The sequence below is a fragment of the Scophthalmus maximus genome, chromosome 5 (genome assembly GCF_022379125.1).
Source record: "Scophthalmus maximus strain ysfricsl-2021 chromosome 5, ASM2237912v1, whole genome shotgun sequence".
NCBI lineage: Eukaryota > Metazoa > Chordata > Actinopteri > Pleuronectiformes > Scophthalmidae > Scophthalmus > Scophthalmus maximus.
Genome location: NC_061519.1, coordinates 14,359,459 through 14,387,445, shown reverse-complemented (window position 1 = coordinate 14,387,445; position 27,987 = coordinate 14,359,459). Strand labels below are relative to the sequence as shown.

At 44.0% G+C, this 27,987-nt stretch overlaps 4 protein-coding genes across 10 annotated transcripts; 1 reads left to right on the top strand and 3 right to left on the bottom strand.

The window, feature by feature from the left end:
- Positions 1-8: 8 nt before the first annotated feature.
- Positions 9-5,638, bottom strand: metap1d (methionyl aminopeptidase type 1D (mitochondrial)). 2 transcript variants are annotated; one of them, XM_047331961.1, is made up of 10 exons: positions 5,251-5,638; positions 3,663-3,811; positions 3,032-3,181; positions 2,786-2,934; positions 2,452-2,494; positions 2,205-2,368; positions 2,019-2,116; positions 1,068-1,115; positions 897-975; positions 9-303 (listed from the first exon to the last, which is right to left on the bottom strand). In XM_047331961.1, exons 1-10 carry the CDS (start codon positions 5,300-5,302, stop codon positions 219-221), a joined length of 1,017 nt encoding a protein of 338 aa, XP_047187917.1. In that variant the 5' UTR covers positions 5,303-5,638; the 3' UTR covers positions 9-218. The 2 variants fall into 2 exon arrangements, with proteins under 2 accessions (XP_047187917.1, XP_035490233.2); XM_035634340.2 differs by lacking the exon at positions 5,251-5,638 and adding an exon at positions 4,436-4,576.
- A 229-nt stretch (positions 5,639-5,867) lies between these two features.
- LOC118310936 (calcium-binding mitochondrial carrier protein Aralar1) lies at positions 5,868-16,029 on the top strand. 2 transcript variants are annotated; one of them, XM_035634328.2, is made up of 18 exons: positions 5,868-6,190; positions 8,737-8,790; positions 10,084-10,229; positions 10,660-10,775; positions 11,106-11,245; positions 11,400-11,546; positions 11,814-11,952; positions 12,076-12,169; positions 12,279-12,363; positions 12,466-12,547; positions 12,660-12,818; positions 13,092-13,144; positions 13,304-13,384; positions 13,877-14,017; positions 14,217-14,355; positions 14,487-14,645; positions 14,749-14,839; positions 15,051-16,029. In XM_035634328.2, the coding sequence occupies exons 1-18, from the start codon at positions 6,131-6,133 to the stop codon at positions 15,262-15,264; spliced, it is 2,100 nt and encodes a 699-aa protein (XP_035490221.1). In that variant the 5' UTR covers positions 5,868-6,130; the 3' UTR covers positions 15,265-16,029. The 2 variants fall into 2 exon arrangements, with proteins under 2 accessions (XP_035490221.1, XP_035490222.1); XM_035634329.2 differs by lacking the exon at positions 5,868-6,190 and adding an exon at positions 7,848-7,956.
- LOC118310937 (dynein, cytoplasmic 1, intermediate chain 2a) lies at positions 16,020-24,857 on the bottom strand. 5 transcript variants are annotated; one of them, XM_035634334.2, is made up of 17 exons: positions 24,705-24,857; positions 23,149-23,257; positions 22,888-23,020; positions 22,295-22,430; positions 21,712-21,774; positions 21,379-21,506; positions 21,206-21,295; positions 20,871-21,030; positions 20,663-20,762; positions 20,420-20,545; positions 19,817-19,963; positions 19,513-19,626; positions 19,276-19,409; positions 18,810-18,954; positions 18,574-18,714; positions 18,030-18,155; positions 16,020-17,388 (listed from the first exon to the last, which is right to left on the bottom strand). In XM_035634334.2, exons 2-17 carry the CDS (start codon positions 23,254-23,256, stop codon positions 17,287-17,289), a joined length of 1,953 nt encoding a protein of 650 aa, XP_035490227.1. In that variant the 5' UTR covers position 23,257; positions 24,705-24,857; the 3' UTR covers positions 16,020-17,286. The 5 variants fall into 5 exon arrangements, with proteins under 5 accessions (XP_035490227.1, XP_035490223.1, XP_035490224.1 ...); XM_035634330.2 differs by lacking the exon at positions 24,705-24,857 and having other exon boundaries at positions 23,149-23,449; XM_035634331.2 differs by lacking the exon at positions 24,705-24,857 and having other exon boundaries at positions 22,295-22,379; positions 23,149-23,448.
- A 398-nt stretch (positions 24,858-25,255) lies between these two features.
- Positions 25,256-27,336, bottom strand: LOC118310943 (leucine-rich repeat extensin-like protein 3). The gene is made up of 5 exons (XM_035634342.2): positions 27,099-27,336; positions 26,846-26,909; positions 26,616-26,660; positions 26,342-26,490; positions 25,256-26,239 (listed from the first exon to the last, which is right to left on the bottom strand). Exons 1-5 carry the CDS (start codon positions 27,108-27,110, stop codon positions 25,559-25,561), a joined length of 951 nt encoding a protein of 316 aa, XP_035490235.2. The 5' UTR covers positions 27,111-27,336; the 3' UTR covers positions 25,256-25,558.
- Between the last annotated feature and the right edge of the window lie 651 nt (positions 27,337-27,987).

The following is a 27,987-nucleotide window of genomic DNA, read 5'->3' as shown; positions in this document are numbered from 1 at the left end:
AAAATGTGTTTGCTTGGTGAAAAGTCTTTAATTAATAAGGTGGGTGAGTCTGAACTCATGGCCTCCATGATTCTAGAATCCAGACCGAGACCCTGCTAATGTTAATTTTACCCGTTTACTGTCGCTGATCACATTTACTCTAATGTGGTCTACTGAACTGTCCGTCGAAAGGGATTGAACAAATCTAAGAGCTGGAAACCGAGTTAGATCCCTCCAGGTCACAGGTTGCTTTCTTCTGGCAGTTTGGTGAGAACATCCACCCCAGCAGACGTGATGACCACCGTGTGTTCAAACTGAGCCGACCTGCACCAATGTCAATGAGAAAAGACTCAATCTTAAACAGCATGTAAGATTTTAAAGAAATAGTTCAACATTTGGAGTAATGCTGGTGTATATTTTTTTTGTCTTTCTGAGACATTTTGAAAGCGAGATGAGCAGATGGATATCACCCTCATGGATCACATCTAAAGATCACTAATTTACATACTGTATCTCGTTTGATTAAAATCAAAGAAACTGTCAATGACAAACAAACATGTCATGTAAAAACCATTGGTTATTTTGGTAATTAACTATTGTTTAATTAACTATTTTGATATGAATCAACTAATTGGTTGAAGTGTTTTTTGAGAAACAAAAAGTCAAAACTCCCCGATTTCAGCTTCAAAACAAAACACCATCTTGATGTTTGGGAAACAATCTACATTTTCCACCAATTTTAATTTGGTTCATCAAGAAAATAATCGCCAGATTAATCAGTATTGGAAATAATCTCTAGTTGCAGCACTAGTTTTTATAGGCTAATGATGCCTGCGGTGATAAGCTAAATAGGCTGAGGAAAGAGTGCTTTGCTCACATGACTGTCATGAGCGCAGGGCTGAGACGTTTTTTTTTACCTTTTATCATCTGCAGACACGGCAGTCCACTTGTCCTTCAGGATTCTGAACTCTGCAGACCCCTCCATCAGTATAGGCTCTACAGATGAACAGACAAAATCAGCTACACCCTCTACACACACACACAGCAGCATCTTTATGTGCATGGAAAAATTATCAAATACCACTCACCTATTGTGAAAGCCATCCCTTCATCCATGGTCATGTCATTGTCATTAGCTGAAAATAAAGAGAAGATTGTGGAAGGAGGAAGAGCATTTTTGGCAACATGGGTAATTCATTTCAGCTATTTATTTTTATTGTGTTAATGTCTTTGTATTTTCCTATTTCAGTTTTCAATATCCCAGCCTCTAAGTCCAGAAGTCATCTGGCTCACAATCACCCACTCCAGATTCATAATTCAATTATTTTGACAGTGTCACACAAAATGTATCCAAACATAATTATACTAAACATAAAATCACACATTTCTGACAAATGCACATAAATAAACAACTCAACTGTTCAAGTCATAAAGGAAAAAACACTCATAAAAGCGCCATAGAGCTTCTGATTTGACCTTTCAAGTTATGTTCAGACAGGCAGGCTTTATTTACAGAAAACAACACAGCAGTTTAACCAACTTGCAACCCACCGTGACGTCACCCATTCGTTTGTGAACTGCCACTTTGAAGGCTTGAGTTTGAGCATTTTAGACCAGCGCCATCTTGGGTTTTTTGGAAACCAGAAGTAACCATATTTGGAGGATTGTGGGCTGAGTCTGACTGAGAGCTCGTCCACTGCATGTCCACCTACACCTGCGGCCTGCAGCCATTGGACGGTGCTAGCTGTCAATCACACAGTGCTTTAATTGTGTATTTTATTCTAAATGGGACCATAATTTACTAAATGAGCATATTGTTGTATTGGACAACACCTGACACTAGAGATTGAGACAGTAAACCCCTCAGGACAATGTTTGTTTAATAGTCATTTTCTCATAGAATTCTTTTTGCAACCAGTAGTCGCCCTCTGCTGGTCATTTGAGAGGATACAGGTTTCAGGCACTTGAGCGTTGGCTTCACTCTGAGGACCCATTTTTAGAATAGTCTATGAGTTTATGAGTTCATCATCCAAACTTACCATGGTGCCAGATCTCAGGATGACAGTGGAAGTAGGAGCCTATTCCATGTCCAATGAAATAAGGACAAACTTTGAAGCCATTGGCCCGAGCTATTTCACTGTCGGCAGAAGCAAAACAAATGTTTTGAAGAGGAGAAAAATATTTTTTTGTATATTTTGTGTTTGTACGTACGTGCGTGCATGTACTTAATAGTGTTTCCTATAACGCAGAGCTGTGCACCCGGCTTGCAGGCAGCGATGGCCTCATCTCGGCAGCGTCTGGCGGTTTCCACCAGACGCTGCCCGGCCTCATCCACCTGGCCGATCAAGAAGGTTTCTGAGGTGTCGCCGTGGTAACCATCCAAATACACCTAGCAGGAACAGGCAGAGGTCAATGACAGGGCCGGTGTTGCTCTGACCGATCGTGTGTCTGTTGAGGCTGTTATCAACTTACGGTCACATCGATGTTGATGATATCGGCATCTTGAAGTGGTCGACTGTAGGACACACCCATTCCAAAAGATAACAGGGTTATGCTTTATAATACAGTCCATACTGTATATCACCTAATAAATATACAGGATAACATTTATAGTATTATAATTTACTGTATGAATATGTTCTGGATATTTCTCCCATTAACAAACTCAGAAATCTGACAAACCCGCAGTCATTGTCTCAGTTGCTGCGTTTACTTCCCCACTGGTAGAATCTCATTTTAGAAGGAAATAACTATAAGATAAAAAAGTATGAAAATGTTTGTTAAGCATTTGTCTTTGACCTTTTACCTGTCGGGGATGCCATGACAGACCACGTTGTTCACAGATGTGCAGACCGACTTGGGGAAACCGCCGTATCTGAGGGGGGACGGGTAGGCGTTGTGCTTGATCGTCTCCTGGTGCACAATGAAGTCTATTTCATCCGTTGTCATGCCAACCTGGAAGCAACGCGGGTCACAAGTGTAGTACATTTGTTGTTTTTTTATCAGGACAAACAAACACATACAATACTTAGTGCAGTGATTAGGCGCTTACCCTCAGACTGCGTGCGGCCAGTAACAGCACGTGTCTGGCAAGCTGACACGCTCGGGTAAGGCCGTCGATCTGCTCTTGGTTTATGATCTCGATGTAGTCGGGCCACTCTGGGACCAGTCCTGTACCTACATAGTCAGGTCGCACTATGTGCTACAGTCAGGGAGGATAGGAAAAGACAGGATATGAAGAGTCATACTGTTTTCTCAAGGAGGAGCCATTATGACCTACATTATAAAACATTATAATAGGATGAAACTCAAAGATTGAGAAGAGTTTCAGTCCGGCAGTGTTAATCAATTCAAGTGCCACTGGTCCTCATTTATTTTTCTCTCCCACCTGTAACTCACCTGCTCACCAATAACGTGTTTGATGCAGACTGGAAAAAACTATACAGAAAGCTGGGGTAACTAAGTGGGGATCTGCTTCAACTGAGTACAATAGAAATATTGAGTCATCAACACTTTTGAGTTTTCCTCCAACAATAGCATCATTCTAATGGGAGAGATTCAACTTGACGAGGACAAGTCATCGAAAACCATATATCTATTCCAATGACGCCGGTTTGTAATCCAATCATAATTTGACGTGGTGGTGGTCATTTTTTCAGTGCAATTTTAGGACTGTCCTGTACCTTGGGCACTGCATATGCAGGCCGAACAGTAGCCGGGCGAACCACATTGTGAGAACTTCTCCACTTCCTCCAGAAGAAGCGTCTATGTTGCTGACACAGCAGGGACGCAGGGAGACGGCGACAATCTCTCTGCAGGAAACCGACCAGTCCTGGAGAAAAGGAAGACAGCACAGTGAAGAGGAGAGGGCTCACTCTAGCAATGCTCTTCTGCTCACAATTATTAGAAGAAGGGCACAGTGCTTCCTTTTTTGTCAACTTTGAAATAATGTGTGGCAACAATATGTTTGCGTTTTTTGTTTTGCGTATTGTGTGAGCTGCGTCGAAGGCAACTGATTTTTTACCACTGCTTGAACAAACATTCAAGGCCAAGTGGGTAAACTCTCAGTCAATAGCGTCCCCTGTCTTTCACCACCAATAAGAAAGGTGAACTGTAACTACACATCACGGATGCTTTGTTTTCGTGTTTCCTGCTTCTGAGTGTAACAGTAGCTAACAAAAATAATTGATCACAAAATTAGTTTCTTTAGTCAGGTGGAGGTTTTGAGAAAACTGTCAGAGCAAACTGACATCGGTTGGTTAAACAACCCACCGACCACCCTTCACTTTCAAAATGTCAGAGCTGCTGTCGTGTTTTAACGTGTTTGTTAAACGAGTGATTTGTTATTACTCTGAGCGGGGACTCGGGTGGTCCGGGCAGCCACTAATGTACCCTCCTATATCCTTCCTACATCCTTCCTTCACTGGGGTATAGGAGTTTTGAGCTCAGGACCTACCTGCTCTTGCCATCAGTGCTGTGGCGCAGGGCGCCGCCATTGTTGTTGTCGGGAGTCACGTGGTACGGAAGTCACGTGACGCATGACGCACCCAGTCGAGACATGCAGATTTTGAATTCCACGCTAAAATCTACGCTAAAGTTTAAAGTTGAAATTATATACTGACAGAGGTTTGTATGTTCTTTGGTCTCCTGGTAGATTGCACACAGAAAGACTCTCACATTGTTTGTATGATTATCAATGATATGATGATCTTATTATTATAATGTGACAATTCCATATTCAGAAATGTAAATTCACTGACAACACGTTGATCCAATTCGACATCCAGCAAAAGAAAAAGCAATCAGAGCTATAAGAAAACAAATGTCATATATTAATATAGATGTTATATTTTATTTTAATTTTAGCTCTTCCCCATTGCATTTAAATGTATGCTTTATATATTTTATTCATTATTATTTGTATATTTTCATTTTCGCACTCACATTTTTGTTCAATTGTATTAAAAAAAGCATGTTGTTATACTGTTACACACTTATAGTTCAGAGAGTGATTCAGAGATTCAAGAAATGTCGGGATCAGAAGGAAGTGCATGGCTCTCGAGAAATTAGAGAGATAGTTTGATAGATAATTGTATATAGTTGGATATATATTTCATAACAATTAGAAAAGGGATCAACACTGTCTCCAGACAACAATTGTGATTGGACAATTCTGCAAATCCCCAGATTATGACAACGTTTCTTTACATCCAGTGCTGCCAGCAGTTCTTAAATAATCACTTTGTATACAATATATGTTCATTAATGTACCGTATGGTTGAAGTTGGGCTGTTGGGCTGTTGAGCTGTTGAACTGTTGGCATTTTGCCTGTTCTGATATGAAAATGTTAAAAGCGTTCTTTTGACATGATTCCTTGGATTGTGCAGCCATTTCTATAAACACTGATTTAAAATATATATATACTTCTCTCTTCCTAGTATTCTAGAGGGTTGTCTTTTTTTCCACAAAATCTAAGTGAGATTACAGACTATTTCACGAGTACTCCATGGGTAGGCCGATGTAGAAGACCAGCTGACTGCTGGCCTGTAATAGTATTCCTGAATTGTGTTACAGTGTTCTACTAGCTACAGTTGTGCATTTTACTGCCTAGATTTGTGTTGTCGATGCCTTTCTTGTAAACCAAATGCCCGTTGATTAGTGAGTAACCGTCATATGTTGCGGAGACAATAATTGTTAATTGAAATCCTATCACACAATCCCTGTTGCAACGATCAAAGGCACACACACTCCTGTGATCTGTGATCTCATCGAGTGTGTGTCGCAAATAACCAGCAGTGAATCCTCTCAGAATCCTTTTGAATTATAGCAGACACTTATATACAGAGGCATGCTGAACTGCATCCAGATAGACTGTCTAACTCTAGACCTGGACTCTGCATCCCTCCTGTGTCTGCACTCTCACCTGAGCACAAATTTTGTGTCCTGATCCGACACCCTGGAGTGATTGTTGCCCCATCTATTGATCCACAATACACACTATCACACAATTTTTTGGTCCTTCGAGCCGGATCCAAGCAACTGCTCCAGCCAAAGGATGTTCCGGCCGGATTAGAGAGACCCAGAGCGACCTGCTCCAGCTATCCTGTACGAGCTTCATCACCTGTCATGCCACGGCCCAGACGCCACGAGGATGAGACATCATACAAACCAAAGCCCAGTAATTGATCCATCACAGTGCCAAGATGAACAGGTTAGTTGAGCAGGATTTACAATTTCCATTGCACCAATCCTGACAACTCTCTTACCGTATTAACATACAGGTGTGCACACAGCACTTTAATCACCAGTTGTCTAATACAACACACCCGCCGTTGCAATTTTTATATGTTTTTATGTTCTATGTTGCATAATATTTGCACTTTGGTCGCTCAGTCATACTTCGTGTGAGGATGAATGATGATAAAAGTTATCCTTTAGTTTTAGTTATGAAATAAGCCATCAGTTATTACAGTATCATCTTGTCATATGCCATGAGTATGATTACACAACACGAGGTGGTCCTCCATTCTACTGTTCCCGGTAGGAAGAAATGTAGGGACAGCTTTGTGTCTTTCGAGCCTGGTGGAGGCCTCCAACACATCTTTATAGAACATTACCTCTTAATGTACACATTATGGCATTACCATGGTTGTTAGGCTAAGTTACATAACACAAGCAATACAGCGACACAGGTAGCAGAGATAATGCAGTAGGTCACTGCCTTATCAGTGACGAATGCAAACAAATACTCTCAATATCTCTCTCGTGGACACCTCACCAAGGTCAGCGAGATTAGCGCTCATCGTAAATAAAGGAGAAAAAGGGGCAACATTTCTGAGCACAAGCTCTTTCTTGTCTCAGCATCTACTCCTGGATTAGGGAGGACAGATGGATTGATGTAAATCAAATTAATAAAAAGACCATTAATCACAGGTTTCTCTTCACAGAAGACATTTTGGCTTGTGATAGTGGGAAAACTACTACTATAATATCTATGCTAGATTTGCTTTTCTTATTGTGACATGTCAAAATAACCCAACCGCATTAGTGATGAATGATATCACAGAATATTACAGATGTACCTTTTTTTCCTTTATCATTTTTCTTGCCTACTCTACTGAATAATAATAACTGGATAAACTGCAACCCAAGGAATGTTGCAAAAGCAAACCCTTGCCCTATTTGTTTCCCTGTGTTTGTGTATGCAGATGTAATAGCGGCAGCAGCAGTAGTAGTAGAGATTTGTTGTTGTTGCAAGTAGAAGATCAAGTACCACTGGTGGTGTCAGTAGTGGCCTAATAGTATTAGCGATAGTAGCCTAGAAGTATAGTGCCCAGTAGTAAGAGTAATGGCAGTTAATAATAGTAGTTGCATTAAAGGGATAGTTCAGTGATTTTGAAGTGGGGTTGTATGACTTACTTATGCACAGTTAATATGTCACCATATGGATATGGTTATCAGCAATGTCATTTAACAGAGTTTGGAGGGGAAATGGAAGTAGCATAAGTCTGAGTCCCACTGGGGGCCACCGAAAAACGCCACATTTTTAAATGCTTCCCTAAAAAAAAGGATATTCGCTCAAATGTATGCATAAGGACGTATTTTTCGACTGCTTCAGTTTTCAACCAGACAGCCGTTCAAGTTGGCACTTTTTTTCCAAGCGTACTTCGGCCATGTATTACTGCGCGCACTCGCCGCGGTAGCTTTGAGTCGACCAGCTGTTTTCGGGGTGAACTAACCCTAACCCTAACCCTAACTTTAATGGCAGTTGTAGTTGTAGCAGTAATTTCGCAGATGTTAAGTGACAACAGTTTGCAGTATAAGTAGTAGTAGTCAGAGACGTTGGTCAGCTGGTGGGCTCGTGCGCGCGGTTCCGTTTTCACTTCTCGTTGGACCTGTCCGCGTCAGAGGGGCGTGGTCTGCGCCCTGGCTCGCGACGCTCACTGTGCGTGACGTCAAACCAGCATGGCGGTCAAGGTGACTTCGGCATCGCTCTCGCAGCGATCCTCCAACCTCTTCTTCGACATATCCGCACGTCTCGCGTCCGCATTTCACCGCCGTGGGCTCGGTCGAGGCGAGAGCCGCGCCGCCCCGGCGCCTCGCGAGCCGGGGAGCTCCTCTCGGAAGCGTCGTCCTCTGAGGGCTGTAGCATCCCTCGGCTAGCCGCCGCCCCGCTGGCCCTGAGACAGCCTCAGCCTCCGAGTTAGCGGCTCGATGCTAGGCAGCGGTCGGACTCCTCTGCCGCTGCCCGCTGAGAGAAAACCCCCGTAACGCGAGCTGCACTCGCATCGTCTCCGCTGCGCTCGAGCCGTCGCCAGTCGGCCGCCGTCGTCTCGCATTGTGCCGATTTAAATCCCGGCGTGTCATTGCGGCGGCTCGCGTCCTCCTTCGTACGAGCCCTCGGTGCTCGCTAGCCGGCTACACGGGCTGTTCGCGGGGGGCTTGTGTACAGTGTTCGGTCCCGTTGGCTGGCTCGTTATTCGGCTAACCGCCTCCACTCGACCCGGGTCCGGACGTGGCTGTTGTTGAGCGCGTCGCTGCGGGTCCGTCGTCTCCTTGCCAGCAGTGGACGTGTCAAGGAGACATTCACCCCGAGCAGCCTCCGTTTCGCTTTCTATCGCGGATACACCGCATGACACGGGCTTCGATCGTCGTCGGGGTTTTTTGGGGAAAAATATTAAAACGCACAATCACGGTGTCCAACAATATCATGATGTCCTTTTTTTAAAAAAAAAAAAAAATCCTGTTTTGTTTTAGGTGCAATCAACCAAACGCGGGGACCCCAGTGAGCTGAAAGCAATCTTCCAGAGGGTAAGATGTGTGCAAGTGTTTCTTTGCCCTGTGTCATATTGTGCGTAGATCAGAGTCCTGTGTGTGTGTGCCCATCGTGTACACACCCGGTGTTTGTGTAACAGCTGTATCTGTTGAAAACAGCTGGTCCCAGGACCTGCTGGATGAGCTTGCACGCTTGTGTCATGGGGTTTAAATTAAAGCATCAGCCACAGTTAAAGGCCCGGCACAGACCGCTGCTGTCACATTAAAGTACAGTTACGGTAACTTGATAGTGTGTCATGCGTGTCTGTTAGCCTTTTTTAAAATGTACTTGTCCTCTTAGCAGAAGTTGAAGGTTAAATATTATTACTGCGCATACCTGCTGAGTCGTCAGCAGCAGCAGCAGCAGCAGCAGCTTTTTCGAATGCTGCGGTTGTTGTTTGTGTTTAAACATCTGCTTTTCTCAGCCCCGGGTCTGCTTTGATCACCGTGACACGCTCAGGGGAAAGACTGTCCGTCACACAGTCAGGGAACAGAACCAATCGGAGCCTGCGCAGCTCAGTCCCCAGCAAGGACCTGCCGCTCTTGTACTTAAAGGATCAGCGAGCGCTGTCACACCCCGCTCAGCTCACCTATAGACTATATTGGAGTCAGACTGAAGCCTAATTCCATGACCGTGAAATGTCATGAGTAACTGTCGTAAGGGTGGACTTAGTTAACCTTCGCCTTTCTCCAACGTGTCCTTCGTGGCGATCGGCGTGCGACCAGCCCGGTGTCATGTGGGCCAGCAGCTGTCCGTCAGCTGATGTGCACAGGTCAAATAGCTTCTGAAAACATTGGTGCACGTGTTCCTGCTCGCACATGCAATGCCACAACAGCGAGATCAGTGACCTTGATAGTTCAGGTGAAGCATGAATCACGAGCACAGTTAAGGAAAAGAGAGCCGCCGACCTCATAATAATCTTGTTTTTAATCCATTCAATATTTACACATTTATTCATAATTTGCACCTGAACAGAGCCTGGCACTGAAAGTAATCAGTGTGGTTTGGTAGGTAAAATTCCATCAGCACTTTAATGTTACACTAGCATGTAAGCAGTAACAAAGAGCCCTACAGTATACAGAGAAGAAGTGCTGACCTCACTCAAAGCCACGCACTTGTCATTCTCCACACATGCCTCTCAACACTGAGGCCGCTGTGAGTTGTCAACAGCTAACGTAAATCCGCGCTTTCGAGATGGATCAACCCCTGCTTGTGTTTCTTGTCAGCATCTGTGAAGGAAGGGTTGAGTTATCGATGCTAATGTTGTTTTCCATTTTTCCTCCTCTTAGTATGCCAGTGTAGCGGACAAGGATGGAGAGAGGTTCATGACCCCGGGGGACTTTGTCCAGAGGTATCTAGGACTTCACACACAGATCCACCACAACCCCAAAACTGTACAGCTCATCGCTGCTGTGGCTGACACCACAAAGGATGGGTATGTACAAGCATAAACAGTACACATACACACACACACAGCTTATCGTCGCTAATTTACAGTTTATTGAGCCATGTCTGATTAGTGTTTGCCATTATGGCCAATTAGAGATAAGATAAAAATCCCATTCAGTCCTATTCCCTTGACAGTTAGTTCATACATGCACAAAAACCTAGTGACAAATAAGACTTTTTTTTATCAGGAAACAAAGATATATTTTTTAACCTGTTTATCTCATTTGCAGCCTGGCTTTAAAGGTCACATTTTTTTTTTTACAATGTACAATTATTTTTGCATGTGGTAATCTTTTAATATAAAATGTTATAAGTAGTTCTTTAATCACCACTGAATAACCTGAACTTAGCTTCATTCTAAATTCTTTAACGTGTTTGTGTTTAACGATACATCTTTTTGCCACCCACACTGGCAGGCTGATCTCGTTCCAGGAGTTTCTTGCGTTTGAGTCGGTGTTGTGTGCGCCTGACGCCCTCTTCATTGTAGCCTACCAGCTGTTTGACAAGAATGGAACTGGAACTGTTTCTTTCGGTACGGGCCGACGCTTAAAAGAACATAAATATAGCACTGTACATTGCTTAAAAATATTTTTGCACATTAAGACATATCCCGCACTGTAGGGAACAAATTTCCTAATGTGACATTGTTTACCAGATTACTCCTCAGTCTAAGTCATTACACATGGATAGACTTGCATAATTGCTCTCTCATGCAACATGGCGACTTAGTTTCTTATGTCACTCACAAAGCTTCGTGGCATTTAAATTATTTGAATTCACTATTGTTTTATGAAATTTGGTCTGGTAAATTCATTATTGCTTCTTCCTTTTTTTCCTTTTTGAATGTATATTTTGGCTACAGAAAATGTACGGGACATTTTCAGCCAGACCACTGTGCACCACCACATTCCCTTCAACTGGGAGGGAGAGTTCATCCGCCTGCACTTTGGGCACGACGGCAAGAAATGCCTCAGCTACCTCGAGTTCACCCAGTTCCTGCAGGTACACACACACACCCCTCACTGATCAGTTTTGACTATTTTTGCACTCCTTCCCTGGGTCTCTCTTTCTCGCACACACACACAGACACACACACACACACAGTGTAAATTTGACTATTTTTACACTCAGTCTTGTCGTGTCATATTTCCTGTAGGAGCTTCAGTTGGAGCATGCACGCCAGGCATTCGCCCAGAAGGACAAAGGGAAGAATGGCGTCATCTCCGCCATGGACTTCAGTGACATTATGGCCACCATAAGACACCACGTGCTCACACCTTTTGTGGAGGAGAACCTCGTCTCGGTGAGTGTCCGTGGTGTGGGGAGCTAACTGACAGTACTTTGTATAATTTCCCACCATGGCAACAGAGAATATTCATCTTTGATCCTGGGCTACAACATTTCCCACTTTCTGGAGAAGCAGCTAAATTATAAATATCACAGTCCAAAAAGAGTTCAAGTAAAGTTATGTGGAATTACATATATAACATTTGCAACTGCACATCTAGGCTTTCTCATTAAGATTTTATTATTTAAAAAAAGGTAACATTCGCTGTCTTTCTTCAACCAGGCTGCAGGTGGCAGCACCTCTCACATGGTCAGCTTCTCTTACTTCAACGCCTTCAACTCCCTCCTGAACAACATGGAGCTGATCCGTAAGATCTACAGCACACTGGCAGGCACGCGGAAGGACACGCTCGTGACCAAAGGTGCACAGATTGTTTCGTTTGCAGGGATTTTCTCTATGCTTACCAGCTGAGATGTTCACGTCACAAATATCCATGTTGTTGTGGAAGCTAATCTTCCCCTCCACCACGTCTCTCTCTCTGCAGAAGAGTTTGTTCATGCCGCCAACAAGTTTGGTCAAATCACTCCGATGGAAATTGACATCCTGTACCAGTTATCAGGCCTGCACTCCCCCTCTGGGTAAACAATCGCTCACTTCGCGTATATTTACTGGTCAATCATGTGATTTACCTGTATATGGAAACGGTTGATAATATGTTAATAACAGCAAAATTGAATGTGTGTCCAGACGCCTGAACCTTGCTGACATTGAGAGGATAGCTCCATTAGAGGAAGGATGTCTGCCTCACCACCTGGTTGAAAGTCAGAAACAGGTAGGACGCTAAAAGCAGAGCTGGTTGTACTGTATCACATATTTCCTTTATCATCTTACCATCGTTGGCTTTATCTATTAAACGCACCATGCTTCCCATCAGAACCGTGGTGACGGTTCCAGGCCTGTGTGGCTCCAAGTCGCAGAATCGGCCTACAGGTTCACTCTTGGCTCCATCGCCGGAGGTGAGTTACCCCCATGGCCCGAGACAGACTGCTGTCTGAAGGGTACACACCAGCATTCCATATTTGTAATTTGATGAGGTATTTTAAACTTTGAGTTTGTGTGTCTGCAAAGCCACGGGAGCGACGGCAGTGTACCCCATTGACCTGGTGAAGACTCGTATGCAGAACCAGAGGTCCACGGGGTCATTCGTCGGGGAGCTGATGTACAAGAACAGCTTTGACTGCGCTAAGAAGGTGCTTCGCTACGAGGGTTTCTTTGGCTTCTACAGAGGTAGGCCATGTTAGGACGGCAGAGCTCTGTCCTACATCGAGTGGCTCAACAGCTCCCATTATTGCCAGGGGCCCAGTGGTTAGCACTGCGACCTCTCAGACAGACCTCGGCTGACCAGCAGAGTGAGCGGTCTGTGTCACTCAGTTTTCACCGTCATGTTTTTCACCTGATCTTCTAATTCTTTTTTGATTTCTCATGTCTTGCTTCTTTTTGCCCAATATACCTAATGACATGAGATTCTCTTGTCACCCCATCCCCCACGATGCCCCACAGGTCTGGTCCCTCAGCTTATAGGCGTGGCACCTGAGAAGGCTATCAAACTCACGGTGAGTACGGGCCCCCACATTCATAATCACCTTGCATAAACACGGTTTGTTATTATGAAAGACATCACCTTAAGGGCATATTTAAAGAAGCCAGATGATACTGGTCAATTTTTAAGGTTTCCTCTAAATTGTCTTTGGTTTTTTGTTTGTGTCCCACAGGTGAACGACTTTGTAAGAGACAAGTTCACCGGAAAAGACAACACAATTCCTTTCCTTGCTGAGATTATGGCGGGTGGCTGTGTAAGTACCAGGTCCCAAACATTTGTTTATGAATGTATAAATGAACAGTAAATAAGATAAAATGCGTGGGTGTGTGCCCTCTTGAATGTCAGGCCAGAAAAAAAGTGACTCATGCATGAAAACCTCCATTTGTTGAATTAACTTGCTTGCCGAGTTTCAAACGACGTTACTAACATCGGATGGCAATACTAAATTGTATCCAGAGCGATTTTCCCCATGTCCAATGCAAAATGTGTTTTGTTTCTTCTGTTTGTTTTTGATAGCGTTGTTCATCCTTACACACATTGGCCCAGCACTGCTTACCATCCCAGGAAATGGCAAAGTAAATGATTGATCAGGATTTTAATCTTTCCTTTTTTGCTTGTCATGAGCGAGACTTGGCTCCCGTACCTCAGCTGTGTATCTGTGAGATGCAGGAGCAGTGATGATTCTACATATATATTTTTTTCATTAAGTGTGTGAACAAGCTCTTCTTCTTCCCCGTGTTTTCAGGCTGGAGGATCTCAGGTGATCTTCACCAACCCTCTGGAGATTGTGAAGATTCGCCTGCAGGTGGCAGGTGAGATCACCACGGGACCTCGGGTCAGCGCACTCAGCGTGGTCCGTGACCTCGGCTTCTTCGGCCTCTACAAGGTACAGAATCTGTGATTGTGCCGCAGTCTCCACACCTCTGTTTGTTTCACTGACACTCACTGTAGCTGTTCTCAGACATTAGCTCCAGATAATATCTGGAAAATGTCCAGACTTGTCTGTCATTTTTGCACACACTTCTCTTTGCCTCACGCTTTGAGTCTTACTCCACAAGCACTTTCCCCTACATCTGTCTGTCCAGGGTGCTAAAGCGTGTTTCCTGAGAGACATCCCATTCTCCGCCATCTACTTCCCTGCGTACGCTCACCTCAAGACGCAGTTTGCCGACGAGCAGGGCAGGCTGGGAGCTCTGCAGCTCCTCACGGCTGGAGCGATTGCAGGTGACTTCAGATTGTGACACAGAACAGCAGAGCCATCAGCTGGTGCTCATTCATAACATGAGCCAATGAAGCTACTGCTCTTTACCTCCCCATGGCCTCGCGGAGACTTACTTTCTAACTGCATTTCCCAGGTATCCCCGCGGCCTCCCTTGTGACGCCCGCTGATGTCGTCAAGACCCGTCTGCAAGTAGCGGCAAGGGCAGGACAGACCACCTACACAGGAGTCATCAACTGCTTCAGAACAATAATGAGGGAGGAGGGATTCAAGGCTTTGTGGAAGGGAGCTGGAGGTGCGTGTCTGTTTCTGTGTAGTCCTGCAGGCATTAACACACTGTATCTCAGATTATTGTCGCATTGAAACCACGCTGACTAGGGTGTCTCCCTTTCCTCCAGCTCGTATGTGCCGGTCCTCTCCTCAGTTTGGTGTGACTCTGGTGACGTATGAGCTCCTGCAGCAGTGGTTCTACGTCGACTTTGGAGGACAGTAAGTTGATAGAGAGGGACAAAAGAAAATATTCGGTGTCTGTTCCACTTAAGATATCTGAACCTAGCTGCAATACTTTGACCTGGACTATCGCAATGTGATTTCAGGGTCTCCTTCAAATTTAGTTCGAGTAAAATGAAAAAAAAATGTATTTAAATTAGTTGTTTGTTTTTTTTTAAAACATCTACTCCTGTCCTCTTCCTCTCTGCAGTCGTCCGGCAGGATCCGAGCCCACACCCAAGTCTCGCATCGCAGAGCTTCCTCCCATCAACGCAGAGCATGTCGGAGGCTACCGCCTGGCTGCAGCCACCTTTGCCGGGGTGGAGAACAAATTTGGGCTCCACCTCCCGAAATTCAAGTCGTCTGGCGTGGTCTCCATACATCTCCCTGAGCCGGTCGCTGCCACGCCAGCTCAGGCCCCATAGAGGCCACACGGCATCTCCACATCACTTTGCCATCTCTCTCTCCTCTTACCAGGAGCCAGAAACTTAGATACACAAACAAAACAAACAACAGTTAATACGCACACACTCCAAAAATAGGGGCCATTATCTTTAGGAACAAACAACAGCAGCAGCCCGTTAATCTCTCCAGGGTGAAGGCGTGCTCCACTGGTCCCCAGCCAGTCGTAGAGGTGGACAACGAAGGGACCAGAGCGCTGACTGTGTTGTATCTCGAGTGCCTGCACGCTCCTGGCATCTTCATACTTTGTTCTTCTCTCCAGCATTTGTATAAGATTGACTGTTGGGCACTCCTCTTTTCTTTCTTTCTTTCTCTCTCTCTCTCTCACACATGAGTAGCTGATATGATTTATGTTTGTTTTCCGTCTCATACTCAGATGGGGTAGGACTTCTCATATTGGACAGCAGGCATAGTGAATATTAAGATTGGTCAGCACGGTGCTTGGGCTGCACTTTGGTTAGGTCCTCACACAGGAGGTTACGTACTGTACATATTGTATTACTGCAGTGAAGAAAATGTTGAGACAAAATTCCGGAACATTGGCAATGTGGGGCCTTTGGTCCTGGTCTCTGAGAATCACACTTACTGATGTACAAAACTTTTGAACTCAGTGTTTTCTTGACGAAACAAGAATCATGAGCAGAGAATTTGGGATTAATAAATGAAATGTATCGCAATTCAGTCAATGTATTTTATTGAAATAAATCATCCATATGGGTTTAATTTTACCAGCAAGTCTTGAGTTTTATTCCAATGGAAAACCGGATCGGTAACAAGAGGAGAATACGGTACAAATGTTCTCTGCAGAATACTGACATTTTTGTCATGTTTTATGAAACATGGAGGCTACAGTGCATTTTAAACTCTTTAAACATTGAAGCTGATCTTTTTTTTTCATCAGCCTGATGAGGTTGGACTGCTGCATGATTAGGACATAAAACATTGCAGGGAGAAAGAAAGTTGAGTAAAGATTGCGTTTCCAGCATCGGCGTTACAACTTCCTTTAGAGCTTCATTTAGTTTATTTAGATCCTCTGAAGAGGACAAGTCAGGAAACCATTTTGTTCTACTTCGACAGGTACATAGTATAAAACAATAACCTTTGGTACAGAAAAAAACATCACTGTTTCACTGTACTAGTGTCAATTAATTCAAGGCAAGTATAGTAACAGACTTGAACTGGTAAAAAGCTTGTGCTAATTTTAGGAATGTACGACTCAAGCTTTTAGTACAAAGCAGCATTTTTGAAACGATACACAAAATATTTAAATAAGTGCCACCATCTGAATAAATATTAAATATTGTAGTGGTCTAAATGCAAGAATGACACACTTCAGCACAGGCCAAGAGAGTGTGTGTTTGAGCACATTATCGGTTTTAGTCATCAAATTCAAGTGCTGCTGAGGATAAGGAGGAAATGATACTGACATGTCAGCTGTTCTGTCTTTCACCCCCCTGAAACTCTTTAGCCAAGCCGTGTACACGAGTGTGTCCAGAAAATATTAAATCATGTAAAAACACTTAAATGGTAATAAAAAGGTGCGAGTACAAAGGTTTGCATATTTAAAAAAAAGGGCTGAGTTGGTTTAGGCCTCAGGAGAGGAGCAGTTTCTGGAGCCCTGAGGATGATATCAAAGTTAGAAGTTTAGAGAGTTTACGGTCTCGTCTATCCTGAAAAACTTCCCTGTATTCCTCTGTTAAACTTTCAAGCACCTCACTTCTGCACCACTACTGCTGCTACATGTGACAATCATTTTTTTCTACGAATGCACACATTTAAAAAAACACATCGAAAACTGTCTCTTCTATCCATTCTAGCTCTGCCGTCTCCTCAGGCCAGTTCAAGTGTGATAGGTGGGGGAAGCTGAAAGCCAGAGAGGAGAGAGCGGCTCCTCTGGCGGTGACATGTAGTTTGCTCTAGGTGAGTGAATAATGTAAAGGAGAGAAATATATGAGCGGTTGTCAGTGTGCGGAGGGTTCGTAGCATCAGGCGTTGGCCAGTTCCTCGGCTTCGTCTCGGTTCTCGTTGATCTCGGCCAGCGTCCTGACGAAGCGCGTCCACTCATCAGCCTTCGGCACGCAGATTTGCTGCATAATGACAAAGGACAATGCGTCCAACAGCATGTCAGTCAAGTCTGGTTTACTGGTTTTAATTAAGAGGGCAGATGAAAATCTGTGCATATGAGCCTTTCACGCACACATATCAGAATTGGCAATAATGTTTTCTGATATGCACCGATATGAAAAGTTTTATTTTACAGAAAAACAATGCAGAGAAAATGTGCATTTGTGTTTATTGTTACAGTCCATCCTTTTCTGCTTGCTCTGCTCAGGTCACCTGAACTCATGGATGGTTGTTAGAGTAATGGGTGCCACCTATATAGGTCTCACCACAGTTCTCATCCTCTCTCCTAGGCTTCTCACTTCCAGGTTGGTTTGGTCTGGTTGGACATTTTGGCTGCTTACAACACCAGCACACCTTCTCCACTCACTCATACATGCCATACACTACTGACTCAACCACTCTCCTCACCTCCTGCTTTTGATGATGGTTATGTTACTTTATTTTCAATAAATATACAATTGGCACTTTCACCTGTTTCGTCTCCCCTCTTATTTGTCAAATGCCTTTAGCCAAAAATATCAGTGGAGCTCTGATTTTAGTGGTAATCCTTGAAATCACAAAAATATATATATACATAAAATCGTAAAAAGGAAAGACGTCTCACCTCCCCTACGTCGTAGACCTGGACCTGTCCCTCTGAGTCCCCAGTCGCAATCTCTTTTCCAGTGTGAGCCCATCTCACACGGTTCAGTGCTGGAGAACCCTCCACACACACACTGGCCGTTGGAACCTAAAAAAACACAAGGAAGTAGATTCATGAATGTCATGAGTGAACCAATTTCACGACCAAACTGTGTTTTCAAATAGCTTATGGAACAAAATAGGGGATTTTATATCAAAATGGAATGATTTATTTTTACTTAAGGGACATTTTGGAAGTAAGCTTACTCGCTTTATTGCCAAGAGTAAGACAGAAGACTGATACCACTCTAACCTAGTCCCAGTAAACGCATATTTCGTACTTTAATATTCATACATATTTCATAGTTTTTGTACAAATTAAACAAAACAAAATGTAAATTTAGATTTGCTGGTAAGTGGATTCTGTCACCTTCTGACCAGCCAGGCTGACTGTTAATACACGTTTCCAGTCTTGCGAAATAAAGGTCTCTTGGTATGTGTGTGTGTTTGTGTGCGTGCTTGCGTACTTCGGTATCATTGTTAAGGTTCCACAGGTCCAGACGTCCTGCGAGGTCCACGCAGGCAAACAGAGCAGGGTGTGTCGGAGACCACATTGCATCATAGACGTAGTCACAACTGTCCTCGAATGAGTACAGTGGACGGGTACTCTGTAAAAGAAGAACGAGAAGGAGAAATGGATTCAAGTTAAGGAGCATAACTTCATCTAATAGGACAAGTTTGAATGGGTGAGTGTGAGTCTCACCTTCGTGCTCCACAGTTTGACGGTCCAGTCAAAAGAGGATGAGATGAAGAGATGAGAGAAGTCAACGGGTCCACCAGCGCTGTGACAGCTCAGTCCAGTCACCGGACCGTGGTGGCCTTCAAACACCTCAGTGATACCCGCCTTACTGTAACACACACACACACACACACACACACACACACACACACACACACACACACACACACACACACACACACACACACACACACACACACACACACACACACACACACACACACACACACACACACACACACACACACACACACACAAACACACACACACACACACACACACAATGTCTGTGATGACCACTGCCGATAAACCGTCTTTCCCCAAAAGGTTTTTCCAATATTTCTTTGAAGGTGCAGTGTTTCCTTCACATCCTGGCTGCCTTTAGGAAGGCATTTGTTGCTCAGGACGACAGAGGTCCAAGACAACTCACCTCCCGTGTCGACAGGCGGTATAGACCGAACCATCCTCACTCCCGACCACAAAGTTGTTCACATCTCCCAGAGGGAAGGCCATGGAGGTGACGGCCACCGCCTTGCTCTGTTTGAACACCAGCTCCAGACTGTCCTGCAGGGAGCAACGTCACACAGCCTCAGACTCCCTGACAAACCAACTGACATTGACAACAGTGTTTCTTTACATCCTCCTCGCAAACTTCCTTATACTGTACCTGCGGCTGCGAGAGCATGTCAAGGCTCCAGGAGCACATTTTACCGTCAGTGGAAATGCTGATCAGGTTGTTAGCGTTCTGGGTTCCCACCACGCTCACACAGTAGATTGGGTGCTGAACACAATAGAGCACAGTTAGTCAGACAACATCAACACATCATAAAATCCTCATCCAGATGTGGAGATCCAGAAGAATAAGCTGACGGGACGCTGGCTGGAAAAAACTCCACAGGATCGATCTTAGATGAACTTCGATAAGGTATTGTGTGTGTAGACATAAAGGTGTGTGAGCTCAGATGCATTACTGTATGAGCAGCTGCAGACAGGGGGGTTCTCTGAACAGGGGTGCGCTTGTTGCTCCTGTTGTCCCACAGGACAATCTGACCGGAGTACGTCCCGCCCACAACCAGGTTGGGGTGAAACTTTGCAAACCCGGCTGACATCACCTCTGACTGGAGAAAGGAAATGATACAATTGAAATGTGTGTTTCTGTCCTAACATTTGGTTTTAAAAAGCATAAAACTATATATTTGAAGGCCCAGTGTGTAGGATTTAGGGGGGATCTGCAGGCAGAAATGGAATATAATATTCAGAATTATGTTTTCATTAGTGTATGATCACCTGAAAAGAATATTATTATTTTTTTATATTTAGAATGAGCAGACCCTCTACCACTGAGTCTGCCATGTTGCATCGTCTATTTCTGCAGTAGCCCAGAGCAGACAAACCAAACACGTGGCGTTTTTACATCATTGTAGCTTTTCCAGCATGACTGGAAGGGGAGGCTGATGCAAGAGGTATTAAAATTGTTGCAATGTGCAACTTCACCGCTAGATGTCCTACACACTGAACCTTTGAAGAAAAATGTCTTTAAATGAGTGGCTGGCAGGGAAACCTTCTTCCCTCACCTGGCAGTGGAAGATATACTCGGGTGTGTCCTTCTTGTACTTCATGTTCCAGACCAGTGCCACTCCATCGGGCTCATGAGGAGCATCCTCATTGTTGTTGTATGAGGCCACAAGCAGTTCTGGGTACTGAGAGGAACATAGCAGCCAATATTAGATGCAGAGAAGAAGCAGTGAAGCAAGACAAGAGGAGATCTGTTCTTAAAAGGATGAATATCTGGGGCATCAATAACAGACACATCCTACCTGAGGGGACCAGTCAAGGCAGGTGACCACTCGGTTTTTAGTCCAGCGCTCATCTGCAAACTGTCTGTTCAGAACCAACTTTGCACCTGCCTGCAAGTCACTGAAAAGGGAAAGAAAAACAATGATTACTGACACTGCCAATCCATCCGTCTGTGACTTAAGCTCTATTTACAGCATTTACATGAAGTTTGTTTTTAATGTGCCTCACCCTTCCTTATCCTCTAGATCTTTGCCGCTGTAGTCGAAGCAGACGTCCTGCTCAGCCAGAGCTCTCTCAACAATTCTGCTGCCGCGCTCAAAAAACGACAAGAACTCATCAGAGTGCAAGACCTGCAGCTTTTCCTCTTCTGTCAGCTCCTTGGGAGTTTCTATACAAAGATAATTCAAAAGTTAAAGAGGAAACATAGAGGGGGAAAAAGGTAGAAATTAACTCTAAATCAGTACTAAAAGAAATAAACTGGTTACAGTTGGAGAAAAAAACCTACTTGTTTTCATTCCTGCCGCAATTATAGTTATTGACATATTACAAACTTCTGTCCTTACCCTCTTCCTGCTGTTCACCCTGTTCATCTTTCTCTTCCTGGGAATCGTCCACTGGTGGGGGAGCAGTTATCTCCTCATCCTCTTCCTCATCTGGAATTCACACACATTATATTTAGTTTTAAGAAGAAAAAAAAAGGTAGGACAAGAAAGAAAGTGCATTTGTGTCTGTTTACCTGCTTTTCGATCAGAGTGTGTCAGTGTCTCGGTGGGTGTCTGTGTTTCTTTTGAGTAAGACACCATTTCCTTAGGGACAAAGTCCACCTGGGTCAGTTTGGACATGCCCAGCTTCACAGCTCCACGTCTGCATGCACACACACACACACAAACCAGAGTGGAAATAAGCACACAACAGTGCGATACAGTGGAACTTAATGCAACATTTACATGAAGTAACATTAATAATGATGCACAGAGATATTATCAACACATTTGGACAAATCTAAGATGAAACCACAAAAACTGACTAAGGTTGGAAGACACGCTAAAGGAGAGAGGAGGAGCAGTACCCCATCAGCTCAGAGTCGGAGTGGAGTTGCAGAGTAGAGGGGTCAGGATCCCAATGCAATGTCCTTAGACAGCCAAACCACCAGATGGTATTAGTAAGAGAAAGACGGGACAGAGACAAAGAAAGAGGGGAAACGAGAGGGTGAAAGCGAATGCAGAGGACAGGGAAAGAGTGAGCCACAGAAGAAATGTGAAAGACAGAAGGAGGAAAGAGAGGAAGAGGAGAGGGAGAGAGGAAGAAGAACGGAGTGCATGTTAATTAGGAGACATCAGCGTGCCGGTGAAAAGGCAAAGAGGAGACACGTCATGATTCATCAAGTATATTTACAACGTTAACACACACACACACACACACACACACACACACACACACACACACACACACACACACACACACACACACACACACACACACACACACACACACACACACACACACACACACACACACACACACACACACACACACACACACACACAGCATGCATGCATGCATGCATGTACAACTCTGGAGCACACAAAAATGACATAGAACAAACTATCCAACATTTCTCTCTCTCTCTGTGTTTCAAATCAATCACAAACCTTGGTCCTGCATTTCCATCCCCAGAATCTTGGCTTCCTGCATCGCTCCCCACTGATTTGTTGGAGGGAGACATGGGGGCAGGGACTAGGTAGTGAAACAGACACGTATCTTCTGTTACTACCCTCAGGGGCTGAGCTGGGAGTGCGTGTGTGAGTGCGTGAGTTAATGAATGGGTGAGTGAGGGAAGGAGTGAATGAGTGAATGAGTGAGTGAGTGATGAGTGCGTGAGTTAATGAATGGGTGAGTGAGGGAAGGAGTGAATGAGTGAGTGAGTGAGTGAGTGAATGAGTATGCATGCAGTAAGGAGGACAAAACACAAAGGGACAGACAAAGGGGAGAGAAGAGAGAATGAAAATAAATGGCAGGCAGGTTTTAAGTGTCATGCGTAAACAGTTAAACAGACAGTGTAAAATGTTCAGATATTGTGTGAAGAGAGAGGGGAAGAAGGCACAGTGGATGACATCAAGCCAGGGCACAAAGTTAGAAGTGACTTTTGCAGTTCCATCAAGCACACAACCAGAAAAGGATGGCACATAAGTAGGGGTGAGGGGAAAAATAGAAGCATGCAAGCTGTGTGTGTCTGTGTGTTTACCATGGGGTATGTCAGGGGTGATGCCAACACTCTGCAGCAGCGCCTCCGCCTCCCTCCTCTTCCTCTCCAGGTCAGAGTCTTCATGGCCCACAGAGGAACCGCCGCCCGCCTCCACTCCACGCTTTGAGTCTCCCTGCAGAGTACAGAGGGTAGACAACCTCACCTCAGTGTGAAAACCTATCACGATATACAATAACTGAACACTGTCAAGCCAGAAGCTAGGAGACAACTTGGCAAGAAATTATTGTATTCACCACATACATCCTTCTTTTTCTTCTCCTCTTCTTTTCTCTTCTTCTCCTCTCTTATCTGGGCGATCCGTTGTTTCTTCCTCTCCAGCTCGGCCTTCAGCTCGCTCTTGTCAGACATGCTGCAGGAGGAGGAAGACTGAATTGAAAGCAGCTCAGTGACCCAACCTGAGGCCTGTACTGCTGTACGAAGCAGGATTTGCGGCTGTCGAGGTAACTTAACCCTGGGGTTTCTGGGGAAAATCACCATGGGAACTTTATGCTGAACAGCGAACGTGCTCCGAAGCAGGTTAAGTTCGAGATAAGAGCTCAAAGCCAGTCACCCAGTCCAACTAACCAACCAATCAGATTCAGAGTCATCATTCTACAGGATCCTGACTGGGACAAAAGAGTTTTAGAGGAATGTGACAAATTGTAAAGCGCAGCAGATATCTTTTAGAACGGCTCCGGTTCCGAGAGTGAATTTCTGATTCTGATTTTCGGATTGATGCTATTTTATCCGATACATCTGGAAACGTCGTTATTTGCTATTGCAAACAAAATACTGTACTATAAATAAAAGAAAGAGTTTTATTTTTTACTGTTTTCTTTTTGGCCTACTTTATTACAGCACAAGACTTGCTTGGGGAACATATTCTTCAAGCAATCTGCAAAACGAATCACTAAACATTGTAAATTCTGCACGGCACCAGAACAGATCACTTTGTTAGGGAGTTTGTGCTTTGACTTGTGACTTATCGAAAAAAAAATATCTTGCTTTCAAACTTCATAGTGCTGCAGATTGGTCTTGTAGTTGTGCAGCAGCCGCCCCGGGCCTGTCACACTGGGAACATGTGAACAACAGCCAGCTGTTCACAACAATGTCCTCTCTATCCGTTTCCTCCTCTGTGTCACGGCTCATCTTGAGTCACTGAGATGGTGTATCGGTTCATATCCAGACTACATATACAGGTCAATGATGAACGCCCCAGTTATATGTATACTTCTTTTTTTCACATATTCTGAAGCTCGACATCCAGACTCTTTCACATACATTTGAGGAGTTATTAAAGACAGTGTAGTCATGTCATATTCATGTGCTCATCTTATTACATCCGTGACGTGTCCATAGCATTTGGACAACCGAGATGCTCCACACCTCTCCAAAAACTGTCAGAACAACTGTAGATATATATATTTATATATATTTATTTATTTGTTTTATTATTAATAAAAATAGATATTTTGTCTATTACAGTTCACATTTCTTCGTCATAAATCGTTTACTCGTAGCGACCTCCGTGTTCTGAATGTTTTTAGTACTCGGCGCAGGATTTGTCAAACGTCGGTTATAATCTAATTAACGGCTACACTGTCAGCTGTTAGCAACGGCTGCGGGGGCTAGCTTAGCCGTGTTAGCATGCTAGTCTCCATGGCAGCCGGCGGCCGGCCGGGCGGGCCCCGCTCTCACGATGAGCGACTAACGGGAACGTCGCAAAGCAACGGCCGAGCCTTGAGCGACACGCCCTTTCCCCCCGTGTACGTCCGAAAGCAACGCGGTTGTGAAGGTAGAAAAAAAGAGAGTAATACCTGGTGTCAGATGTTGGACGGAAGTAACCAAGCTAACAACAGAGTCCAGTTGTGTGTGTGTGCGTGTGCCGGAGGGATGGTGGCGGACACTGATGATGCTGCACGAGGCAGATCTGCAGTCGGTCGCTCTCTACCGCTCTCTAGCGGCAGAGATCACACTCTCCTGCGGCGTTTCTCCGTTTCCACGGTACATACTGTACTATCGTCATCATCCAGTAATTGTTACGAAGAAGAACTCATGCCCTTAGGTTTTCAGATGCGAAGTGGAAGAGCTTATGACATCGGAAATGTAGGCAATTGTTGTTAATTTAATTCAAACAACGAATCAATTAATTATTGATCAAGGTAATCAAGTAGCTACTTGAAAAAGCTAGCTTTTTAATCAGTTAATATTATGAGAACAATCTTCATTTTTAAAGTATCTATGCACTACAGCTGCCGAATAGATAAAAACAATTATAAAAGTACCAGGGAAAGAGGCATATTTTTTCCTTTTTTTGTTTTTTCAAACCTATGGAATTCCAAAATATAAAAGCACACGTTTGAAACCATTTGTCAATAATTTTTTATTCTTTTTATTGTTTTTACTCCATTCAAAACTTTATTGTGCATCACAATATGAACACATGCACACACACACACACACGCACACACATACAGTAAAGGCATAGTGTGATTTGTCATTTGGAAAAGCAGTGTTTTACAGTCTGTCTTGTAAAAACGTGATGATCTGCATGATTTGAAATTAACGTTTATGTTTGTGGATTTGCTCACAGTCCTGTCTTGATTCAACCTTGTGATTTGATTTGTAATCTTGTCCTGCATTGAACGCTGTGATTTCTTAACCACTTTTACTACTCTTCTGGCTCTGGATTGGCATATCGAAGGGGGTCATAAAGGTCGCGTTTGAAATCATAAGGGTCAAAGAAAGGAAAGAGGGTTTTCTCTGTGGCTGGTGCTGCAGGGACACTTTCCTCAGCTTTCACTTCTTCCTCTTCCACCACTTTCTCCTCAGCAGGTGCCTCTGGTGCAGTTGTTTCCTTGATAGGGCGGGGAGGGTGGTCGATGAGGCAGTCTGGATCCCAGTATGGGTCGCAGTCATACTCCATACCTTTGACAGTGATGGCAGGAGGTGGAGGTGGAGGTAGGACAGACTTTTTGGGAGCAGGGGGAGGTGGAGGTGGTGGTGGGGGAGGAGCTGCAGCCTTAATCTCCTCCTCTGTTTTTGGCCTACAGGCCGGGTTTAGTCGTGGGTCACACAGCACTGGAACAGCCCCCGTTGGCAGGTAGACGATCTGGGGTTTGCACAGTGGGTCTTTGGGGTTACACAGATAGATCCTCTGAGCATTCTCCAGAGGGTCTGGTGTAGGGGCAGCAGTGGTAGGAGGTGGAGGAGGCTGGGTGGTCGTAGTTGGGGCTGCTGTGGTAGTCTGAACACCCATGACATTTTGGTAACTGGAAGCGTCTGGGCCGTAGGTCAACTCCAAGTGGCGCATCTGCTGATACAGCATCCTGAGCCTGTCAATCTCATAGATCTAATAGATAAGTAGAAAAATTATCAGAGAGCACACAGAACAATTTTAGATGAGGAAAACCACATATGTCCACTTAAATATTTCCACTCATCCTCAACTTACTCCCTCGATGTGTCCAATGCTGTTGTAGAAGCGGTAGTAAGACTGAAAATTCGGATCGCCTCGGTACCACTTCGGGTCCATGTTCCTCTTAGGTCGAGAATTTGCAAAGAAATCATGAGCTTGAGCTGAGTCAATGCTAACTGGATTCCCTGTGGAAGAAAAGGGAAACAGGAATTATATGGATATCATTGAATTACAATTTGATAAATATTCTGTTGAAAAGGGGCTATATTTAATCAGAATACAATCTGTAATAACATGAAATATTAAATACCTCCAGCATTCTTTACTTTCGCGAGAGATGTTGCTTCTAGCAAACCTGGAGGGAAAAACAGAATATTTTAGACAGACACAGCAAATAACTTTCTTTTATTATGCACATTATGTGAAGACTTTCCCTTCATCATCCCCCGAATCCAGCATTACATCATCGATATATATCTCTAACTCATAAATAAAGGTCAAATAAAAAATATTACTTTCATGCATTTTACATAGACAAACCTGATGTTAACAGCAGGCAGCATAGCCCCCTCAACAGGGACTCGTGGAAAATCATTCTTGATTTCTGAAATTGTAATATTAAGCAACATTATATATATTTTGGTCTTATATGGCTGCTCTTATTCATAAAATGATATTAAATAAGTATACATAGTAAATGACAAAGGGGCACAAAACATTTTATAAGCTCTGCCTTTAAACATAAACATTGCTACTGCAGTAAAGAAAGGAAAAGAAAACTGAATCTGCTTACCTGGTGTTGCATCTCCCCAGTCCTGTTCTAATCTGCTGCACAACATATCTGTTCATAAATACTGCTGTTAATCCCGAGGCCTTTCGATTGGCCACTGACCTGCAAGTTGGCCTAACTCCACCCCTCATGCATTTTCTGTAGATACGTGGAAGAGCTCATTAGCAGGTTGAGCATGAACCACCAGTAAAAGATCAACTTCAAACAAAATGTGAATCCTTGTAAAGCCAAAGGGAACGGCCCCGTAACAGCAGGACACCCATTGGGTGCAAAGGCAGTCCAGTTAATAAGAGTTACCTTTGGGATCATAGTCCTGGATGAAGGCCAGCAGTGGAAGCAGAATCCATGCATTCAAAACCTGCAAGTTTCCAAAATCAGCAGCTGCAAAACATTGAGTTTTCTGTTTGTGTAATGGTCCAAATATGTAAAATATGGTGACACACACCATGTTACTGTAGACTAATTCTTGACAAAACATGCCTGGCAGGAAAAAAAAAATTAACCCTCTGTCCCGAAACAGCTGGATGTGTCCTTTTAACTTTGGTCCTGGCCAGTCAAAAAATAAAGGGGGCGCTGCGTCAACTGCTGTTTAAGTCCTAGAGAAATATGCAGGAATTATGGGCCTACTTGTCCAAACAACAACTAACTGTAACACCGCCCTGGGAATTGTTGTTCAGAGACTACAAAACATATTTCAAAATCTCTAGATGGCACAAATGCCCATAAGAAGTTGTAAAGATATTATCTGTGTTAAAGTTTAGACCAAATAAAAACATATCTATGAGAACCAAACAAAAACAATGGGGAACTGATAAATAAAATCATTTATGAATGGAAATCGATGAACATTCAAATTTGTGGACGCTCTTTTGCCATCAGATCAGCTCACCAG

Coding starts and splice junctions, on each gene's coding strand:
- metap1d (XM_047331961.1), bottom strand. CDS start 5,302: ATGCCAACAGTTCAACAGCTCAACAGCCCAACAGCCCAACTTCAACCA. Junction 3,812..5,250: donor AGCCCAACTTCAACCATACG/GTACATTAATGA, acceptor CCTTTTCTCCAG/GACTGGTCGGTTTCCTGCAG. Junction 2,369..2,451: donor TCATCAACATCGATGTGACC/GTAAGTTGATAA, acceptor TGTTCCTGCTAG/GTGTATTTGGATGGTTACCA.
- LOC118310936 (XM_035634328.2), top strand. CDS start 6,131: ATGAGACATCATACAAACCAAAGCCCAGTAATTGATCCATCACAGTGC. Junction 11,246..11,399: donor AGTTCACCCAGTTCCTGCAG/GTACACACACAC, acceptor TATTTCCTGTAG/GAGCTTCAGTTGGAGCATGC. Junction 13,385..13,876: donor AGATTATGGCGGGTGGCTGT/GTAAGTACCAGG, acceptor CCGTGTTTTCAG/GCTGGAGGATCTCAGGTGAT.
- LOC118310937 (XM_035634330.2), bottom strand. CDS start 23,385: ATGGTGATTTTCCCCAGAAACCCCAGGGTTAAGTTACCTCGACAGCCG. Junction 18,156..18,573: donor ACCTTAACAATGATACCGAA/GTACGCAAGCAC, acceptor GTGTTTTTTTAG/GTTCCAACGGCCAGTGTGTG. Junction 17,389..18,029: donor AGGTCTACGACGTAGGGGAG/GTGAGACGTCTT, acceptor GTCATTATGCAG/CAAATCTGCGTGCCGAAGGC.
- LOC118310943 (XM_035634342.2), bottom strand. Junction 26,661..26,845: donor CTGCCTGCTGTTAACATCAG/GTTTGTCTATGT, acceptor TTTTCCCTCCAG/GTTTGCTAGAAGCAACATCT. Junction 26,491..26,615: donor GAAAGTAAAGAATGCTGGAG/GTATTTAATATT, acceptor TTTCTTCCACAG/GGAATCCAGTTAGCATTGAC.